This window comes from Chelonus insularis, unplaced genomic scaffold (genome assembly GCF_013357705.1).
Source record: "Chelonus insularis isolate UGA/USDA-ARS -01 unplaced genomic scaffold, ASM1335770v1 contig_3_pilon, whole genome shotgun sequence".
In the NCBI taxonomy this organism is placed as follows: Eukaryota; Metazoa; Arthropoda; class Insecta; order Hymenoptera; family Braconidae; genus Chelonus; species Chelonus insularis.
Window position 1 is genome coordinate 1,072,518 of NW_023276556.1, and position 16,086 is coordinate 1,088,603.

At 28.9% G+C, this 16,086-nt stretch overlaps 1 protein-coding gene across 1 annotated transcript; it reads left to right on the forward strand.

Moving 5' to 3' along the window:
* Nucleotides 1–2,706: 2,706 nt before the first annotated feature.
* Nucleotides 2,707–13,798, forward strand: LOC118068537 (breast cancer anti-estrogen resistance protein 3 homolog). Its single transcript, XM_035086010.1, has 6 exons — nt 2,707–2,933; nt 6,235–6,403; nt 6,528–6,767; nt 8,149–8,790; nt 12,113–12,947; nt 13,033–13,798. The coding sequence occupies exons 1-6, from the start codon at nt 2,890–2,892 to the stop codon at nt 13,362–13,364; spliced, it is 2,262 nt and encodes a 753-aa protein (XP_034941901.1). The 5' UTR covers nt 2,707–2,889; the 3' UTR covers nt 13,365–13,798.
* Nucleotides 13,799–16,086: the final 2,288 nt, after the last annotated feature.

The following is a 16,086-nucleotide window of genomic DNA, read 5'->3' on the forward strand; positions in this document are numbered from 1 at the left end:
ATCAATGGTATTAATCTTTTGAATGAAATTTTAGAATTCTCTCAATAACAATATTAATATTTAATTGAATAAAATAATTAATTAAAATGTATTTATTCTTCTAAATATTAGAAAATTATATGGTTTTGCTGTATAAATTCCCTGGGGCCAAAGATTCGAAAGAAATTACAAAATTATAAATTATCAAATATGAATTTAATCAATAATCCATAGAGAATAACATTTTTTCAATATGTTAAATTTATAAAACAGAATTAGTAGGTTTATGTCTTTTAAAAAAAATTACCCAATTTTCGTAAAATTATTCAAACAGTAATTGCACCCTGGAAGTAATAAAATATTTTAACTGTTTGCATATATATATATTTTTAATGAGATAATTATGGTTGATTACACAAGATAAATAATAGCACTCACGCAAAAAGTAAATGATTAACTTAAAAACATAGTGTACCTGCCTGTTAAATTGTAATTCACAATGAACTTCACGCACAACTTATACCTGATTTTTTATACTCAACTACAAAAGTATATGGAAAATATAATTGTACATAGATTTATTATATCATGATTACAAATATGTAGTTCAACACTTTTCAATAATCTTAAAAAGAATGTTTATAAAAAAAACCTTTAAACTGTGAGAAACAAACCAATCATAGAAATCTGTTTAACTATAAATTCAACTTTTTTTACCTCAACCTCTCGACATCAAATTAACTATTTATCTATAGTAACAACTGTTTTTAAATATTATCTAAGTCAATAAGCAATGAACCAAATAGCTTTTTTGATACCTGATTTTTCTATGAATAATTGAAGATTATATAGAGTGATTGAATCAATAGATATACTTTTCAATTTCATTCTAACTATGCTAGTGATTTTATTTATATCATATGTGTCTTTAATACAATTATGTTATTCTCAACTACTTTTCATCTTTTATATATTATATAGGTTTACTTACATTCATACATAAGAATTAAAGCAAGATGTATAATAAGATATCACTTGATTATAGTTACAAGTTATTAATTTGTGATAAAAAAATATTTTTAATTTATTACATGATTTGGGTATTTGGAATATAGCAGAAGAATGGTAAATATGAAGTATTGAAAATACAAACAAATAATAATCTGTATTAAAATATATAAATTATAAACAAAAGAAAGTAATCAGCTAAAGTTACTTAAATAAGTTGCTGTCAAATTTGATGTACTTTATCTGAAGAATATATAATAAAGTGGCCTAAATGGATGAAATTAAGGGGTTTTTGAGTCAATTTAATTGATGTGTCAATATTTTATGTAGCTAAATATTATCAATTCTCTTTGAAATGATTTCTTAAACTCTTATAGCATCTTTTATTATGTTAAGTTGTATAATCAATAATAAAAAATATTTAATTTCGTTTAAAAATTTTTTAATCAGACGAAGACGATTATTTTAATTTTATTCGTTGATTAAGAAGAACTAAAAAAAAAATTTTTCCTATCGTTGATCTATTGTTTTCTTTATAAATATTCATGTAGAGTTAATAGTTATTTAACTTGATGATATATTTTTAATTTAAGTAAGTTTATAGATTATGTAAGCAAATTGTTTGAAAAATTATAAATGAATAATAATCTAGATTCTATATATTTTTTAGATGAACCAAAAATGTCAACAATCAATTTTTTTGATTGATTCATGATAAAATCCATCATCGTTTATCACATTATCATATCAATTTTTCGATTACAAAATATATATCATCAAAACCTACCACAGGATGATCGAAATCACCTTTTTATCTGATAAGAAAACTTTATAAGCCAGCTTTCATCAGTTCACTCGTTTAAACAAACATAAAAAAAGCTTTTGTGCAAATTTATTTAAAAACTATATTTACTCTTATCTAATTTTACATTCAATAAATTAAGTTATTTCAAAAAGAATTTTTAATAAAAATTACAAATAAACCAACAAACTAATTATAATATTTATCAAATCTGTTGATCATTAGTTAATCACTAATTTGCGTTGCTGATACTTAAGCATGCAATCTTATTTAATAGAATTTTTTCTAAACGTTCTATTTTACTTGCTAATTTAATCTATGTGTTATTAGCAGGTGTTAATTAACTTTTTGAAAGCGAACATATTTTTCTCAAAGTATCATATTATAATAATTGCAAAGTGCATCTCATATTCAGTAGTTGAAGAAGATGCCTTTGAACTGATTTCCATTGAAAGCAGCACAATGTAATGCGAAGAATAGAATTCTTTCACCCTTTATAATAAGAAAATTCCTTCTACGATCATTAAACAAAAGTGCAAAATGCCAATCAAAAGTAATGGATCGTTCATTTTGATTTTATCGATTGTAATAAAATCATTTAAATCAGTATCGAGTCAATTCCCAATGAGATCGCGTATCCTTCGCGGAAAATCACGTGGTTGCAACATGAATACAAAGAAGAAGAAAACTCAGCATGGTAAATTCAACTGGTTTTTTCTTTCTTTATTCGCATTCGTACATATATGAATACTGCATTCTTTTAAGTATTTCTTTCTTTCTCTTCAATCTCCCACTTGTTTACCACTCACATCCTCTCACTTTATACTAGTGTCTTTATAAGCATTACCCTCTTACTTCCACCAATATATTCTTTGTCCTTAAGTTTATCCGTTTCATTCTCGTCGTATGTACTTGAGACTGTTTGAGTTTAGTTAGCACGATATCACATTATGTTACGATCGTAGTGCTAGGCCGACCAGTTGAGGTTTTACGTCACTCACTGAAGTGATACAGTACGTGAAGTGGATAGAGAGAACCATTCAGACCAGGTGTCTAGTTTATTTGCCCTAAATTCCTAAACATTCAACATCAATCAAAGAATGGGAAAAATTGCCAGTAAATTGCGAGTTTCGTCTAAACGAACGTCAGTAATTATTTTATTTTCAAAACATTAATTACTTTTAGTTATTTTTTTTTCCAATCAACTACAGAGTCATTATGAGATTGTAGGTTTTTAAACATATTTCACGAATTGTTCTTTAACAGAAATAAAAATTTAATAGATTAAGATTGTGAATGTTGATTGAAGTGCACAATGATATGTCAGTGTTGAAATCAGAGCATCAAATTAATTGTTTCCATTGAAATTGATTCATGTGTGTGTGTTTAGAAGAATAAGAAGACAAAAAAACATTTCTATTTGTAAAGTAATGAAAAGTGTAGATTATTTCGATATTCAATTAAAGTGAATTCACTTAAATAAATCAGTTCGATTGTGGAATTTATAAGTATAATTTAAATGATTTATTTTCTGATTAAAAAAAAATTCAATCATCAAAAATTAAAAATTCATTCGAATGATCGGTTTTATTTAGCTGTTTGTAGTAATTAATTGAGAAATTTGTTCTGGTTTAAAGTGTGAATTGATGATTACAATAATGTAGCATGTAATTTTCAGAAAAAATTCGATTAGGTTTTATTACATGAGTGATTATGCAAAAATGTCACATGTTTACTACTGTGGATATAAATTAAATGGCATAAAGTGCTCAAGTAAATTTATCGTTTGGTTGTGATTAGCACACGTGGACGCGCACACGCGTATATGCGTTATAGTAGCCGGTTTCTCGTGATTATTTAATTCAAATAACTAAGTTATAGTCGACTTATACAAATTTTTCAAACTTTAGTAAAAAAATACTAACAAATATTTATTACACTAAATATTTATCCTTTAAATTAAGCAAAAAAATCACCGTAAATTGTGATCTATAAATTATGTCTATGTTAATAGAAATTAATTGGTTATATAAACTTATCAATTGATAAATAATAACATTAATTTTAAAGGAAATACTACTTTTTTAATTTCATATATAAATTGAATATAATAGTTAAATTACTGTTCACTTAAGATAATTGATTTTTCTGAAAATTCAGTATTCACTCAGTAATAGGTTGCATTTAAAATCTAATGTATGATGCCCAAAGTCAATTATTTGTAACCTACATTGTTAATTACTATCTTAAAACTATTGCACAAAGGTAATGTTTAAATGCTCTGAATGCAATGTAGTGGTATACAAAGTTTTGATGCTCGAATTCACCACGATAATGTACACGTATAATTGAATTGTGTAAAAAATTAATAGGATCCTCGAAATGTTAAATTTAGAGCTTATTTATGTATTCCCTGTTAATTTCGTGGACATGGATTATTGTTGAAGAGCTGTAAGAATAGCACTTGCAGTAATATTTGGAATATAAATATGAATAAACACAAAATCTTTTGAATTTATTTCACGGCCGTAATATTATTTCATGTAAACCTCTGTATTATCGCCACTGAAAAGATACCTTGGTACCGTGCAAGCGTGGAAGAACGCCAGTCAAACAAGTATTATATATGTACAAGCATTTTAGACTTTTTTTTTCGTAGTTGAGGTTTTATCTTTTACATCATTTGCAGGAATTTGAGAAAAATTTCGAGTATACAGAAATATTTAGCTGACATTGACAGTTATCTATTGGGTGAGTGGCACCAGATAAAAAGCACTCAAAGAAAATTGAATATTTTTTATGAAACATTTTACCATAAAATTTTTATATTCTCAAATATCCGTTCTCTCAACTGTTATGAGTTTTATGAACCCAAGAGTCAAATAAGTTAAATTGCTTTATAAATTTTTTCCCCTAAATTATTAAAGGAAAAATATATTTTAATTAATTAATTGTCCAATTATATATTCAGGTAAACTAAGATATTTTTCTATAAAATAAAATGTACAGTTAAAAGTCTCCCATAATTTCATAATTACGATGGGATAATGCAGATTGCTTTTGGCTGCTATGAAGTTGAAAGACGAGAATAAAGAGTAATCTAAAGAGTGTCTGGTTTAGTCAGCATTCTCGTTTACGATACGTGTTAAAGCAACATATCCTACGCAGAAATCGTGTTTATCATGCAAGTCAGCTTTTAACCAATGAAAGTTTATTTTATAATTATTTGTCAAATGATATACTAAAGATTTCATCGTTTTATCCATGACGTGTCTGAATAAAATAAGAAATAAAATATTTAGAAAAAATATTTCGATCATTTTTAAAATAAAATGGAATAAAAAATATAATCTGAGAAATATTACAAATATTTTTTAAGTATGAAGCTCATACTTCTTTCATAAAAGGGGGGTAAATGCTACATTTATCGAACGTATATTTACGCATGCGCGTACTTATCATCCCCTTAATTTTCTTCTATCGAGATACCATCGTGAGATCAATAATTTTCGTTCGTTCCCCTCGACCTCCATCACAGCATACTTTTCTATCTTTTCATGCCTTTCATCCTTCAGGATGACTATAAATGACGTTTAGATGATAGATTACATGATGCATACCTTTTTCAAAGAAATAAATTCCTCAAGTTAATATTCTATACCTGTCTCTGACGATGCAGCTCAGCTCAGTGCGGCTGTCGAATGATGAGTCCCAAGCATTCGTCTTCAACGCAAGCGTTATAAGGCTCGCGGCTACGAAGAGATGAGTAGATTAAAGACGGAGAAGGGGTTCAGTAACGTATCTACCATTGTCTACACCTTTTTACTGATAACAAATAATTTTTTCGCAAAATCTACTCCAAATTTACTCCAAAATATCTATTTTCATTGTTTCAAATCAAAGATTCTTATTTATTTTTTTTATTATAAAAAAAAGTGAGAATAATTTTTACAACCAATCTGGTACTTATTATGGTAAAAATAAATTGATGACCAAGGACTTCAACTTCTTGAAAGAAAGAAGATAAGGCGAAAGAATCCAAGTCGATTTATACGGCGATTTTGGAACTATTTATAAACTCACGGTGCTCGTGAGTAAGCATACCAGAGTGAAAGGAATAAAAATGAAGAAAGAGGAGAAATGAGTGGACGAGCCCCCTTCCAATGATTGCGGCACTGCACGGCACAGGGCCTACAGTTCAGTAGGGTGCGTGCGCGCGACCAGAGCCGCGACCAAACCCTGTATTTACTTGCTTGTGTGTCGATGACAGCGATATAAAGCTCTAAAGTGCTAGGATTATTAATTTTAAGTACAGTTAGCTAGACTAGATTTTATAAGATACGCGTGAAAGATTATTTATTACTTTTAATTGATCAAATATTTGTTTCGCTGCTGAGGCAGTGGAAATAAAGTGTTTTGACTGTGATATCATGTTCTAATCATAGAATCAACGAAACGAGGGTGGAGGACGGAGAAACCAAAGAAGAAAAAAACGAGGACGAAACAGAAGAAGGAAAAGATATTGATAATAATAATTATGGCAAATGTCTTCCGCGTCAGATGAAACTGTCTGTCAAAGAAGTCGCAAAAAACGACCATCCCAGTTCATTCATGGTGAGTACTCTAATATTTTTCATTATTTATTCTGTGATTATTTTTGGATGTTATTTGTTAGAGTGTATTTGAATGTGAAGTAGAATGTAGACTCTTCTAAAGTTTATTGACTTCTGTGGTTTAGGAGCAACCTGAAGAATCAATACGTAAATTATTGGAACGTGAGCTACGGTTGCTGGATCCACGAGATCTGCGTTCGCATGCTTGGTATCATGGGAGTACACTTCGGGGCGGTAGAAAGGGCGCTGAGGCTGAAGTACCGAACGATGGTGATTTTCTTGTTCGTGATTGTGCCTCCCAACCGGGCAACTATGTTCTAACCGTACGCTGGAAAGGTCAACCTCTGCATTTTGTTATTAATAGAGTATGTTATATTTTTTATTCAAGTTTTTTTTCATTCAATAATATTGTAAGTTAATTATATGGCTACACTGAATTATGTTTTGTCTTGCAGGAAAATAATAATCAATGTTGAAATTAAAATTCCAACTCAGGTATTTTTAATAACATAGTCATTTGTTTTTTATGAATGAAACATCCTTTTTCATAATTACACAAAAAAAATGTAATAATTTAGTTATAAAACATTATTAAAAAAACCTGAATTGAAATTAAAGAATTCAAGTACGAAGAAAAATATGGTAAAATATTTTTTATAATTAATGAAGTTTAAAATGATAGGATTATTATTAAAGTTTTTATCGAATCAATGAGTTTAATTTATTATTCACGGAGAGAATTTTTTTCACTAAATGTAAGTGCAAAAAATGACAAGTGCACGTTTCGAAGTTTAGAATCAAAAATGTTTTTATTCAATAGTAAATTTTAAGTTCTTGTAAATAAACTTGATAATTGAGAGGTGTCTTAACAAAATGATGACTCATGATAACTCAAAAATTACTTACGACACTCTAAAATTCACTGCTGAACACATATATGCATATTTCTATTTCAAAAGTGCATTTGTTATTTTGTACTTATGGTTAGTGCAAAAATTTTCTCCGTGTAGATATTATTGAAATGTTGAAGAGTTATATCGATGATAATTTAATGATAGAATGGAAAATAAATAGAAGAGTTTATCTTATTCAATATTTATATCGAATAATGACTGATTTATTTGCATTAGTTAATTATTACGCGCTATTAATTTTAGGTATTTATTGGAGTTTTTAATCAGCCTCTTATTATAACTCGAATAACATTTGATAATTTTCATCATTTTTATATTGAAGTATCATCTTGATTAATTTGGATAGCTTTAAAAATAAAAATAATGGTAGCTGCAATTAAAAATATGTACGAAATATGTGTGAAAAAAAGTACGGGAGTCTTATTAAAATCTCCACAAAATTTTAATAACTTTTTAACAAGCGGTACGAAAAAGAGCGGTTTCTAACGACATAAACCGGCTATTCTCAATTACCGGCGTATTCTCTATAATTGGACTCTTTATCTATATTATCTTTATAAAGTTCTAAAGGGCTTTTACAAGCCGTAATTAGAGTTCTGGAAAACTTAACTTAGGTTCTTTTGTAGAATAAAGGAAATACGAGTACTCGGTTCCGAACCTTCAATTAATTCTTTTACCACTGAAATAAGTGAAAATGAAATTAAAGTTTTCTAGAAATGAACAGTTGCTATTCTTTATTTGTCCACTAAATCAAAGGATAAAGTAAAAAGCAATTTTTTGATACACAACAAATAATTGAATTGAATTATTTCTATTCTATTATATTTTTTAGGTTGTTATCCAACCAGAAACGGTATATGAACGAGCTCAATTTCAATTCGAGGACGAGGCCTTCGACACGGTCGCTGACCTGATCACCTTCTATGTCGGTAGTGGTAGACCAATCACTCAAACAAGTGGAGCTCGAATTATCAATCCGAAACCAAGATCAGTTCCTCTTACTTGTGTACCTTCTACCTCCCATTGCTCCAGTCCTTCATCGTGTCTTTTTGCTGGATCTCCACCCTGTTTACCTCGAAAACAACAACGAAGTCACTCCCTTACTCCTCAACAGCCCCATCATGATGTAGATCAACATGGACAATTTCAATCTCAACATCCACATGTTGTTCAGTCAAGTACTTTGCCACGAGTTCCGCCAGTGCAGAATCAGTTTCCATCAAGTTCACTATCACTTGGACGTCAAAAAATTACCAGGGTAATATCTGATCCTGCTCTTCAACAACAACAGCAGACACAGCAACTGTTGCATCATCAATTATCATCACAGAACAGCTTGAATCATCATCAATCTTCAGTAGCACCACCAAAACCACCACGGATTCCTTATCATCAGCAGCAACAGTCGTGCAGTCATCACCATAATCATCACCACCATCGACCTCCTCATCATCAACATCATCCACATCATCAGGTAAATTTGTTTTTCATTATGCTTCTGTTTGTTTTGATGGATTAATATGTTGCATTTGATTTAGAATTTATGAAACGATTTTGAAGAGTGGTTACAATGAAATATTTATTGGATAAAAGCGATTAAAGAACAGAACATTTTTTTATTGTTACAACTGTTAGCTGGACATTTCTTGTTTTCATAATTCATCTTTTAATTAATATTCTCAAGTTATTTCTGGAATTACCAGTAATTCTGGGTTTAGTGAATAAAATATCGTGGCATAGGAAGCTTTAAGCTTCGCTGAAGGATATAGAATTTTCCAATAATAACGAATTTAAAAAATCTCATCTATTTCTAATAGAGACATCAAAAAATTGTTGAAAACATCAAAGTAAACATGAAAATAAATATATAAACTAAAATTTTTGACAAACAATAGCTATTTACTGTCGTTTTCACAATTCGATGTCTCTCTTTCATGGGTATTGTTTGTAAATTTTTCATATCAAGCTTGTTGTTGCGACCAACAAGAAATAAAATTTTACAAAAAACTACTGTTGCATATTCCAGATTCAAAGCACTGACGAAAAAAAAAATTCTCTTTTGAACCATTTTTTGACATAAAATTTGAAAATAATTTTTCAAGCTAAACTTTTCTCTTTGTCTTTTAAAACATTCAATTTAAAATGAAAATTAAATTATATTACTACGTTACTAAAAAATATGATTTACCATCCTTTATGTTGTGTACGTACGATATTTCTTCTAGAACACTTATGCTGACAGCAAAAATTTATATTTTTCTCTACTTGTTTCGAATTAGTAAAAAGTTAAATATTCTCATAATCTACAAGCTCCTATTATAACCATTATTATTTTACAACCATAATTAAAACAATTATATGCATGATTGTGAGAAGATACGTTGTAATTGAATTTTTAACGACCTGCATTTAATTAATAAACTCTTTGCAAAATAGATGAAGAGGAATTTTATTATAAACAACGAGTCATTTAAAGTAGAATTTACATTAACCCCTATATTGTGTGGTCCATGCTTCTAGAACTATTCATTATTCTCATGTGTTCAATAAACTTTAATATTATAATCATTATACTATAATGCATCACAAATTCAGTAACTTTACATGATATGTTGACATTTGATGTAAACTACTGCAGAATATTAATTTGACGGTGCGCAAATTTTAACAAGACTAAAGTTTTGTATAATTAAACAAATTTATCGAACTCTAAAAGACATCATTAATAGTAAATATAATTAACAAAAGATAATATTCTCAATTTTTATTCATAAATATTTTCATTTTACATTTAATAGATTTTAAATGATAGTCGTAAGAATTTTTTTTATGATTAGATTTTTAAAATTTTATTCCATTGAAGAGAGTAAATTTAGGCATTCGAAAAATAATTGATTATTTTTTAATAACTAATTTATTGTACTGTATGTTTTTACGAAGATAAGTTTCTTATAGAATGAAATTTCGTAACAGACAATGTCGTGTATTTACCAAAAAAAATATACAAGATTTGTCCGTGATTGTAGACTTGAAATCGAACCGTTCTTTTTATGCTTTGAACGTCGTAAAACGTCGAACTTATAAATTTGAAATTCCTGGTTGCATTCCTTCAATTTATGATTTATATCGGCATAGATTCTTCAGGAGGTCTATTTTCTGATTCAATACGACATCTCGATAGAATTCTGAAAGCGATGAAAAAAAAAATGTCATCAGAGTCATTCAAACAATTTCGAAGAGTCTTAAAGCTTATTTTATTCAGCATTCACTACTTTTTTATCGATATTCTCAAATTCTCATTTATTTTGGTTTATTTTCGAATAATATGCATGATATATAGGTCATTTAGGATATCACATAATATAAAGCAGAAGTATTCCTTTGACGATTGACTATCTGAACTAGTTGCAACGAGTTTTGTAACAGTGTGAAAATTCTGTTTTTTTGTGATAGCGAATACTCTTTGTGCAATACTAGAAATATTTTATTATTGAACTTCTATAACATCCGGGATTATTTTAAACTTTATCAGAAGCTTTTTAAGTTATGTAAAATTATTGTATTTTCAATGGTGCAATTCTTTTGATCTGAGTTAATTTGATAATTTTTAAACATTCTTAAAACTTGATGTTTTCGAGCTGTAATCAAACTTTATATTATGTAATTTAGATTTAGAACTCGAGAATTTTTTCAAATAGTTGGAGGAATTCGTTTGATTTTTATCTTGTTATCTTGTTATCGTTAACTTGAGTTTTTAATAAACTTTCTGTGGTGCGTAAATTGGTATTTTTTAATTTACGAAATAATTGAATTAGCTAAAAAAATACATCCTGATGATGAGGTTTTTTACTCACCTTCAATTTTAAATTCAAATTTTTTATAAAATAGCAGTTTTATGACGAAAAATCTATACTAATTATCACGATTATAATAAGAATTTATAAAATGTAACTTTTTAATAAAAATAACTATTACGAAGTAATAACAATCGAAATAGGTTGAAAAATATTAAACTTTCATCAAGTAATTTAATTCATATTTATTAAAGAAATTATATATAAAAATTTCATTATACATTAATAATGAATATTTCAAAATGGATATTCTTCTTAACAAATTTAAGTCGTTAAAATTTTCAACTTGAATATTTTTTATCTTAGGAAACAATTTCAATAATAATATTTACTAGCTTAATTGAAATTAAAAAAGATTAAACTGTTTAGCTTTTGAATTCACTTATTAAGTCTTTTGCCAAGAAACATTAATCAATTCTCATGAACTTTCTATACATATAATTATAAATATCAAATTTATAGAGGATATAAAGTTATCCATAGTTTAAAGTTCCATATTCATGAATGCTCCATAAATATTTTAATATGCACAAGATTACCATGAGTAATGAGCTCAAGTTAAAAAAAAATTGTACGTGATGAATAATTTGTAACCTGCATCGTAAACTACATTACCGGAATAAGTAAATACCCGAAACATACTCATCGTAAAGCCGAATTACGATGGTTATTTAATGACAGATGTCACGCTTGAAATTTAAGATATGTATTAAAAGTTTTCATAAATTTCGTGCATGGATTGCAATCATTTATCATTCACATATTTCTCACATATTGTTCAAGTAAATTTTTTTTTTTGCCAGGAAAGTAGGTTGAATAAAGATACGAAGTAAAAAAGCATGTCAGTTAAGGATTAACAAAGCTTTTAACTCATCCTAATTTTTGAACTAAACAGATATATGTAATTAGCACAATTCACTTATTCAATTGTTAAATTTTCAGGGTTACCAAGCTTCAGGAAGTGATAGTGGTAATGGATCAGGCGATAGCGAATTTGAGGGCAATAATTCCGGTGGGACAAATCCTCCAGTGCCAATGAAAGGGGTAGTAATTCGTAGTCAGTATAGTCAATCAAACGACGGATTGAATGGAAACGTGAATGAGTACGAGCTTTCGGCTGAAGAACAATTAATTGTTGCTGCCCCATCGCTAGAGATATCTACAGCATTAGACATTGAAGGTTTTTCTACACTACTTTTACCAACTAGTGATCATCGACCATTAGATCCTACCGCTTTACGAGGTGTATCTGGCATGTTGCACGACTCAGCACCTCGAGTTTTAGCTTCTCACTTGACACGCATAGACCTAGAGCTTGTTATAAACCCTGGTATGGGAAATAGGTCAGGTCTGAGCGGATTGGAACTTGCTACTTTACCTCATGGACGTCAAACAAGGCTTGATCTTATAGAGAGATCAGAGTGTTTAAAGCTGCTTGTAGCTGTGACTGTCCTCGCTGGTGCAACTGCTATTGAAAGAGCTACTACTATTAGCAAATGGATTAAAGTTGCTATTGACACCAAAACAGCTCTTGGAAATCTTTATGGTTTTTGTGGAGTTATGTTAGGTCTATGTTTACCACAGATTCAAAGACTAGCCAACACATGGCATCTTTTACGACAAAAGTATACTGACGAAGCTTTCAGTTTTGAGGCTAAATTGAGACCAACATTAAGAGCAATGAATGAATGCACCAATCCCCAAGCTCCGAACACTACTTTGCCACATCTTTTACCAATTGCTTTGCTTGGAGAACGAGCTCCTGAAGATGTCTTAGGTATTAACAACATCATCTATTTCTGTCTGTTAACATTATTTACTTCTTAGTAAATATAAATAACTCAATTGAATAATTTCTGTAGGAACAGCAGCACCATCAGGTCTCGTAGCAGCAATATTGTCACCTTGGGAGAACTCTGCATCCGACTGTGGTCTCTCAATCGTTTGGGCCCACTTAGAAGCATCTCGGAAATTGGTAGAGAGTCTTCCTGTTTTCCGGAGAAATGCGGAAATTGCTCTTGAAGGTTGGAGGAGTGATGAGCTTTTGACTGACGCATTTAGAACTGAATTTCATATTAAATTTTTATGGGGAAGTCGTGGAGCTGCGGTTGCTCCTGAGGAAAGACATCTTAAGTTTACTCAAGTTTTAGACGCTATGTTTGATAAGTGTGCAGCTAGTGAGGCAGCTGCATAAATGACTCCTAGTCCCGAAAATAAAATTATAAATTGAATTAAAATAAATTATAGCAAACAAATTACGATATCAAGTTAATATTAAATCTATATGAGCATATAATTAAAATAAATAACAAATAAACAACGGTATTAAAACAGTAGGACAATATGTCGAATTGTAGACCCAAATTAACTAACTATCTCCTATGGTACAACCAACTAACTAAACGATTTACGAAATAAACTTAAGACAATATGTGAGAGCGTGCCCAAAGATTACAATTACTATCTCGCAATATTACGATTGTCAAAATAACAAATATATTAATGTACTTAATAACTACATGTATATTTGATCCCTCGAGTACTGACCATGTTGTTTATGTTTGTTTATAAATTTATAACGAAAAATAAAAACGTATACAATGATGGAAAGTGATTAAAAAAAGTTAATATAGGAATTAAATGAAATTTACTATTTTTATTATCATTATAATTAGTATTATTATTAATATTATTTTCTACCAATATTTTACCGGCTATTGTTATTAAATTAATTAAATAAATGTAATAGTGATTAGAAAAATGAACTGTCATAGTGTGATGATTATTTACGTACTCTCCATGTAAATTATTTTTATTACAAAATCTTTTTATGAATATATCATTTCGTTACACTCACTCATTCAGCTTTAATGGTAATCAAAGATAGTAATAAGAAAAAGCTTGTTAAGGGACCCTTTACATCGCTCGAGCTTTTTTTATAAAGGCCATCGGTTTATTGATTTTTATTAATCATTGTTTACAGATGGAATGAATAAATTATTGCAGTTTTTCAATAAATATTATAAATAGTAATAAAGTGTTTTACTTTTATGAATATTCTCATTAAATTATATTTTCAATCAATATTTCAATTACTAAAATTCAATTCTTCCTTCAGGTTGATACTTTTTTTCATTTAATTGAAAAAATACAATCAAACTTTTGTTATGAAAATTTTTTGTCAGAATTTACTTATTGCAAATAAATATCATTGTTTGTATGATTTTCTTTTTACATTTGAATTGTAAATGATGGAAACAGCTCTGCATGAAAGTAAATGAATCAATAAATCTGACCTTCTAAAGTATTTCACACTTGTATGAATTTTGTAATAACCATAGGGGGATGTAACTATTTTTTTAATGTAAAACAAATACTAAAACACATGAGTTAAGAGCAGTAACTTAAAGTGATAGGGGAGAAGTCAATTGAAGTGAAAACAGCTGATACCCCAGTTAATTCAGTCTCTCATCATTAATTGATGAGGTAGTAAAATGAACGAAGCGTTCAACACCATCAGGATATTGGATTCAATTCAAAAATACCTAGGATGTTTATCAATACTAAAGTCTAATCGATAATCAACCCTGTTTTACATTCATTTTTTTCTTTTATTTCCATACTAATTTCATTTCTGTATTTACGTTCAGAAAATAAGGTAAAACAATTTGGGTGAAATATTTGAATATTCAACATTCTTCAAGTTAGAAAAAAAAAATTCTTGGCTACTGTTGCTTCTACGAGAAAACTATGTATCATATTCATGATGTATTGATCGGAAGCTGGGCTACAGGTGGCTCGCTAGCGCACGCGCTCTTTCCTGTGTGAGAATATGAATAAGCCTTCGTTTCCTTATTAAAATCCCTTATGAGTTCCAGGTAATCGTTATTCCTTCTAGGTCACTGCTACAAATAGTAAAAAAGCTTATATTACACAAATACCACACAGAAAGGACCTCAATTAAATATTTACACTGTTTCGTAGCTTTCACGACTTTTTTTTTTTAATATTTTCTTTTATCTTATTAAACACGTCATTACATTGTTTGCAACTCTTTTATCAAAATAAAAGTAAGTTTACTTATGTTTATAGTGGTTCAACCTTCACGTTACATGGAACATTAGTTGCTCGTCCTGATGATTCAAAGCTGAGCCAAGAAGTAACTTTTTTACTGAGTCAATTGTTGAATGTAATAGCAACCGTTTATATACTTATAAATCAGCCATGAAATAAACTCCAAGATATTGTCAATGTTGTCAAGGATAAAAGCCTGATCGATTTTGCGGTTTTAGATGGATAAAGTAATATTGTGCTTACAAAGGTTTTCAATTTGACGCGCAAATCACGGCCACATTTGCATACAAATAGTTCGTCGTCCTTATGGCAAATACCTAGTCCCGGGGAGAGGATCAACTGCGGCTCTACCTCGAGAACAAGCTTTGCCAAAGGTGTGCAATATGTACTCGTCCTAGCTGACTAAAATGACATATTTACATAAAACATTTTCATTGTGTTTTATCTTTACTTCCAATTTGTTTTCAACTTTGGAAACTGTATTCCAAACTGACTTAAGTACTTGAGTATTTTTTAAATTAAAAAAACTTTTTTGAATATTTATATTCTATTTTACAATCGAGTGATATTTATTTATTTATTAAAAATGAATATAAATTGAGGAATCATTTTTACTAATGAATTCAAAAGCGTACGCTCAATTAAAGCAATAGATTCATAACAACATTGAATTTTTTTATTCAATAAAACTACTAAGAATTTTTTAATATTTTATGATGATTAATTGTTAATACAAAGTAGATTTTTTACGGTAAAAATATTTTCTCTCATTAAACATAATAAATAAACCTTATGATTATTAATTTATCAGCTTGTTTTAGATAATTACCAGTTTCATTAAT

What these genes read in the sequence shown, in the direction of transcription:
- LOC118068537 (XM_035086010.1), top strand. Translation starts at nt 2,890, where the DNA reads ATGGGAAAAATTGCCAGTAAATTGCGAGTTTCGTCTAAACGAAC. An exon ending in CGAGTTTCGTCTAAACGAAC is followed by an intron (nt 2,934 to 6,234) that starts GTCAGTAATTAT and finishes TTCTAATCATAG; the next exon opens with AATCAACGAAACGAGGGTGG. An exon ending in ACCATCCCAGTTCATTCATG is followed by an intron (nt 6,404 to 6,527) that starts GTGAGTACTCTA and finishes TCTGTGGTTTAG; the next exon opens with GAGCAACCTGAAGAATCAAT.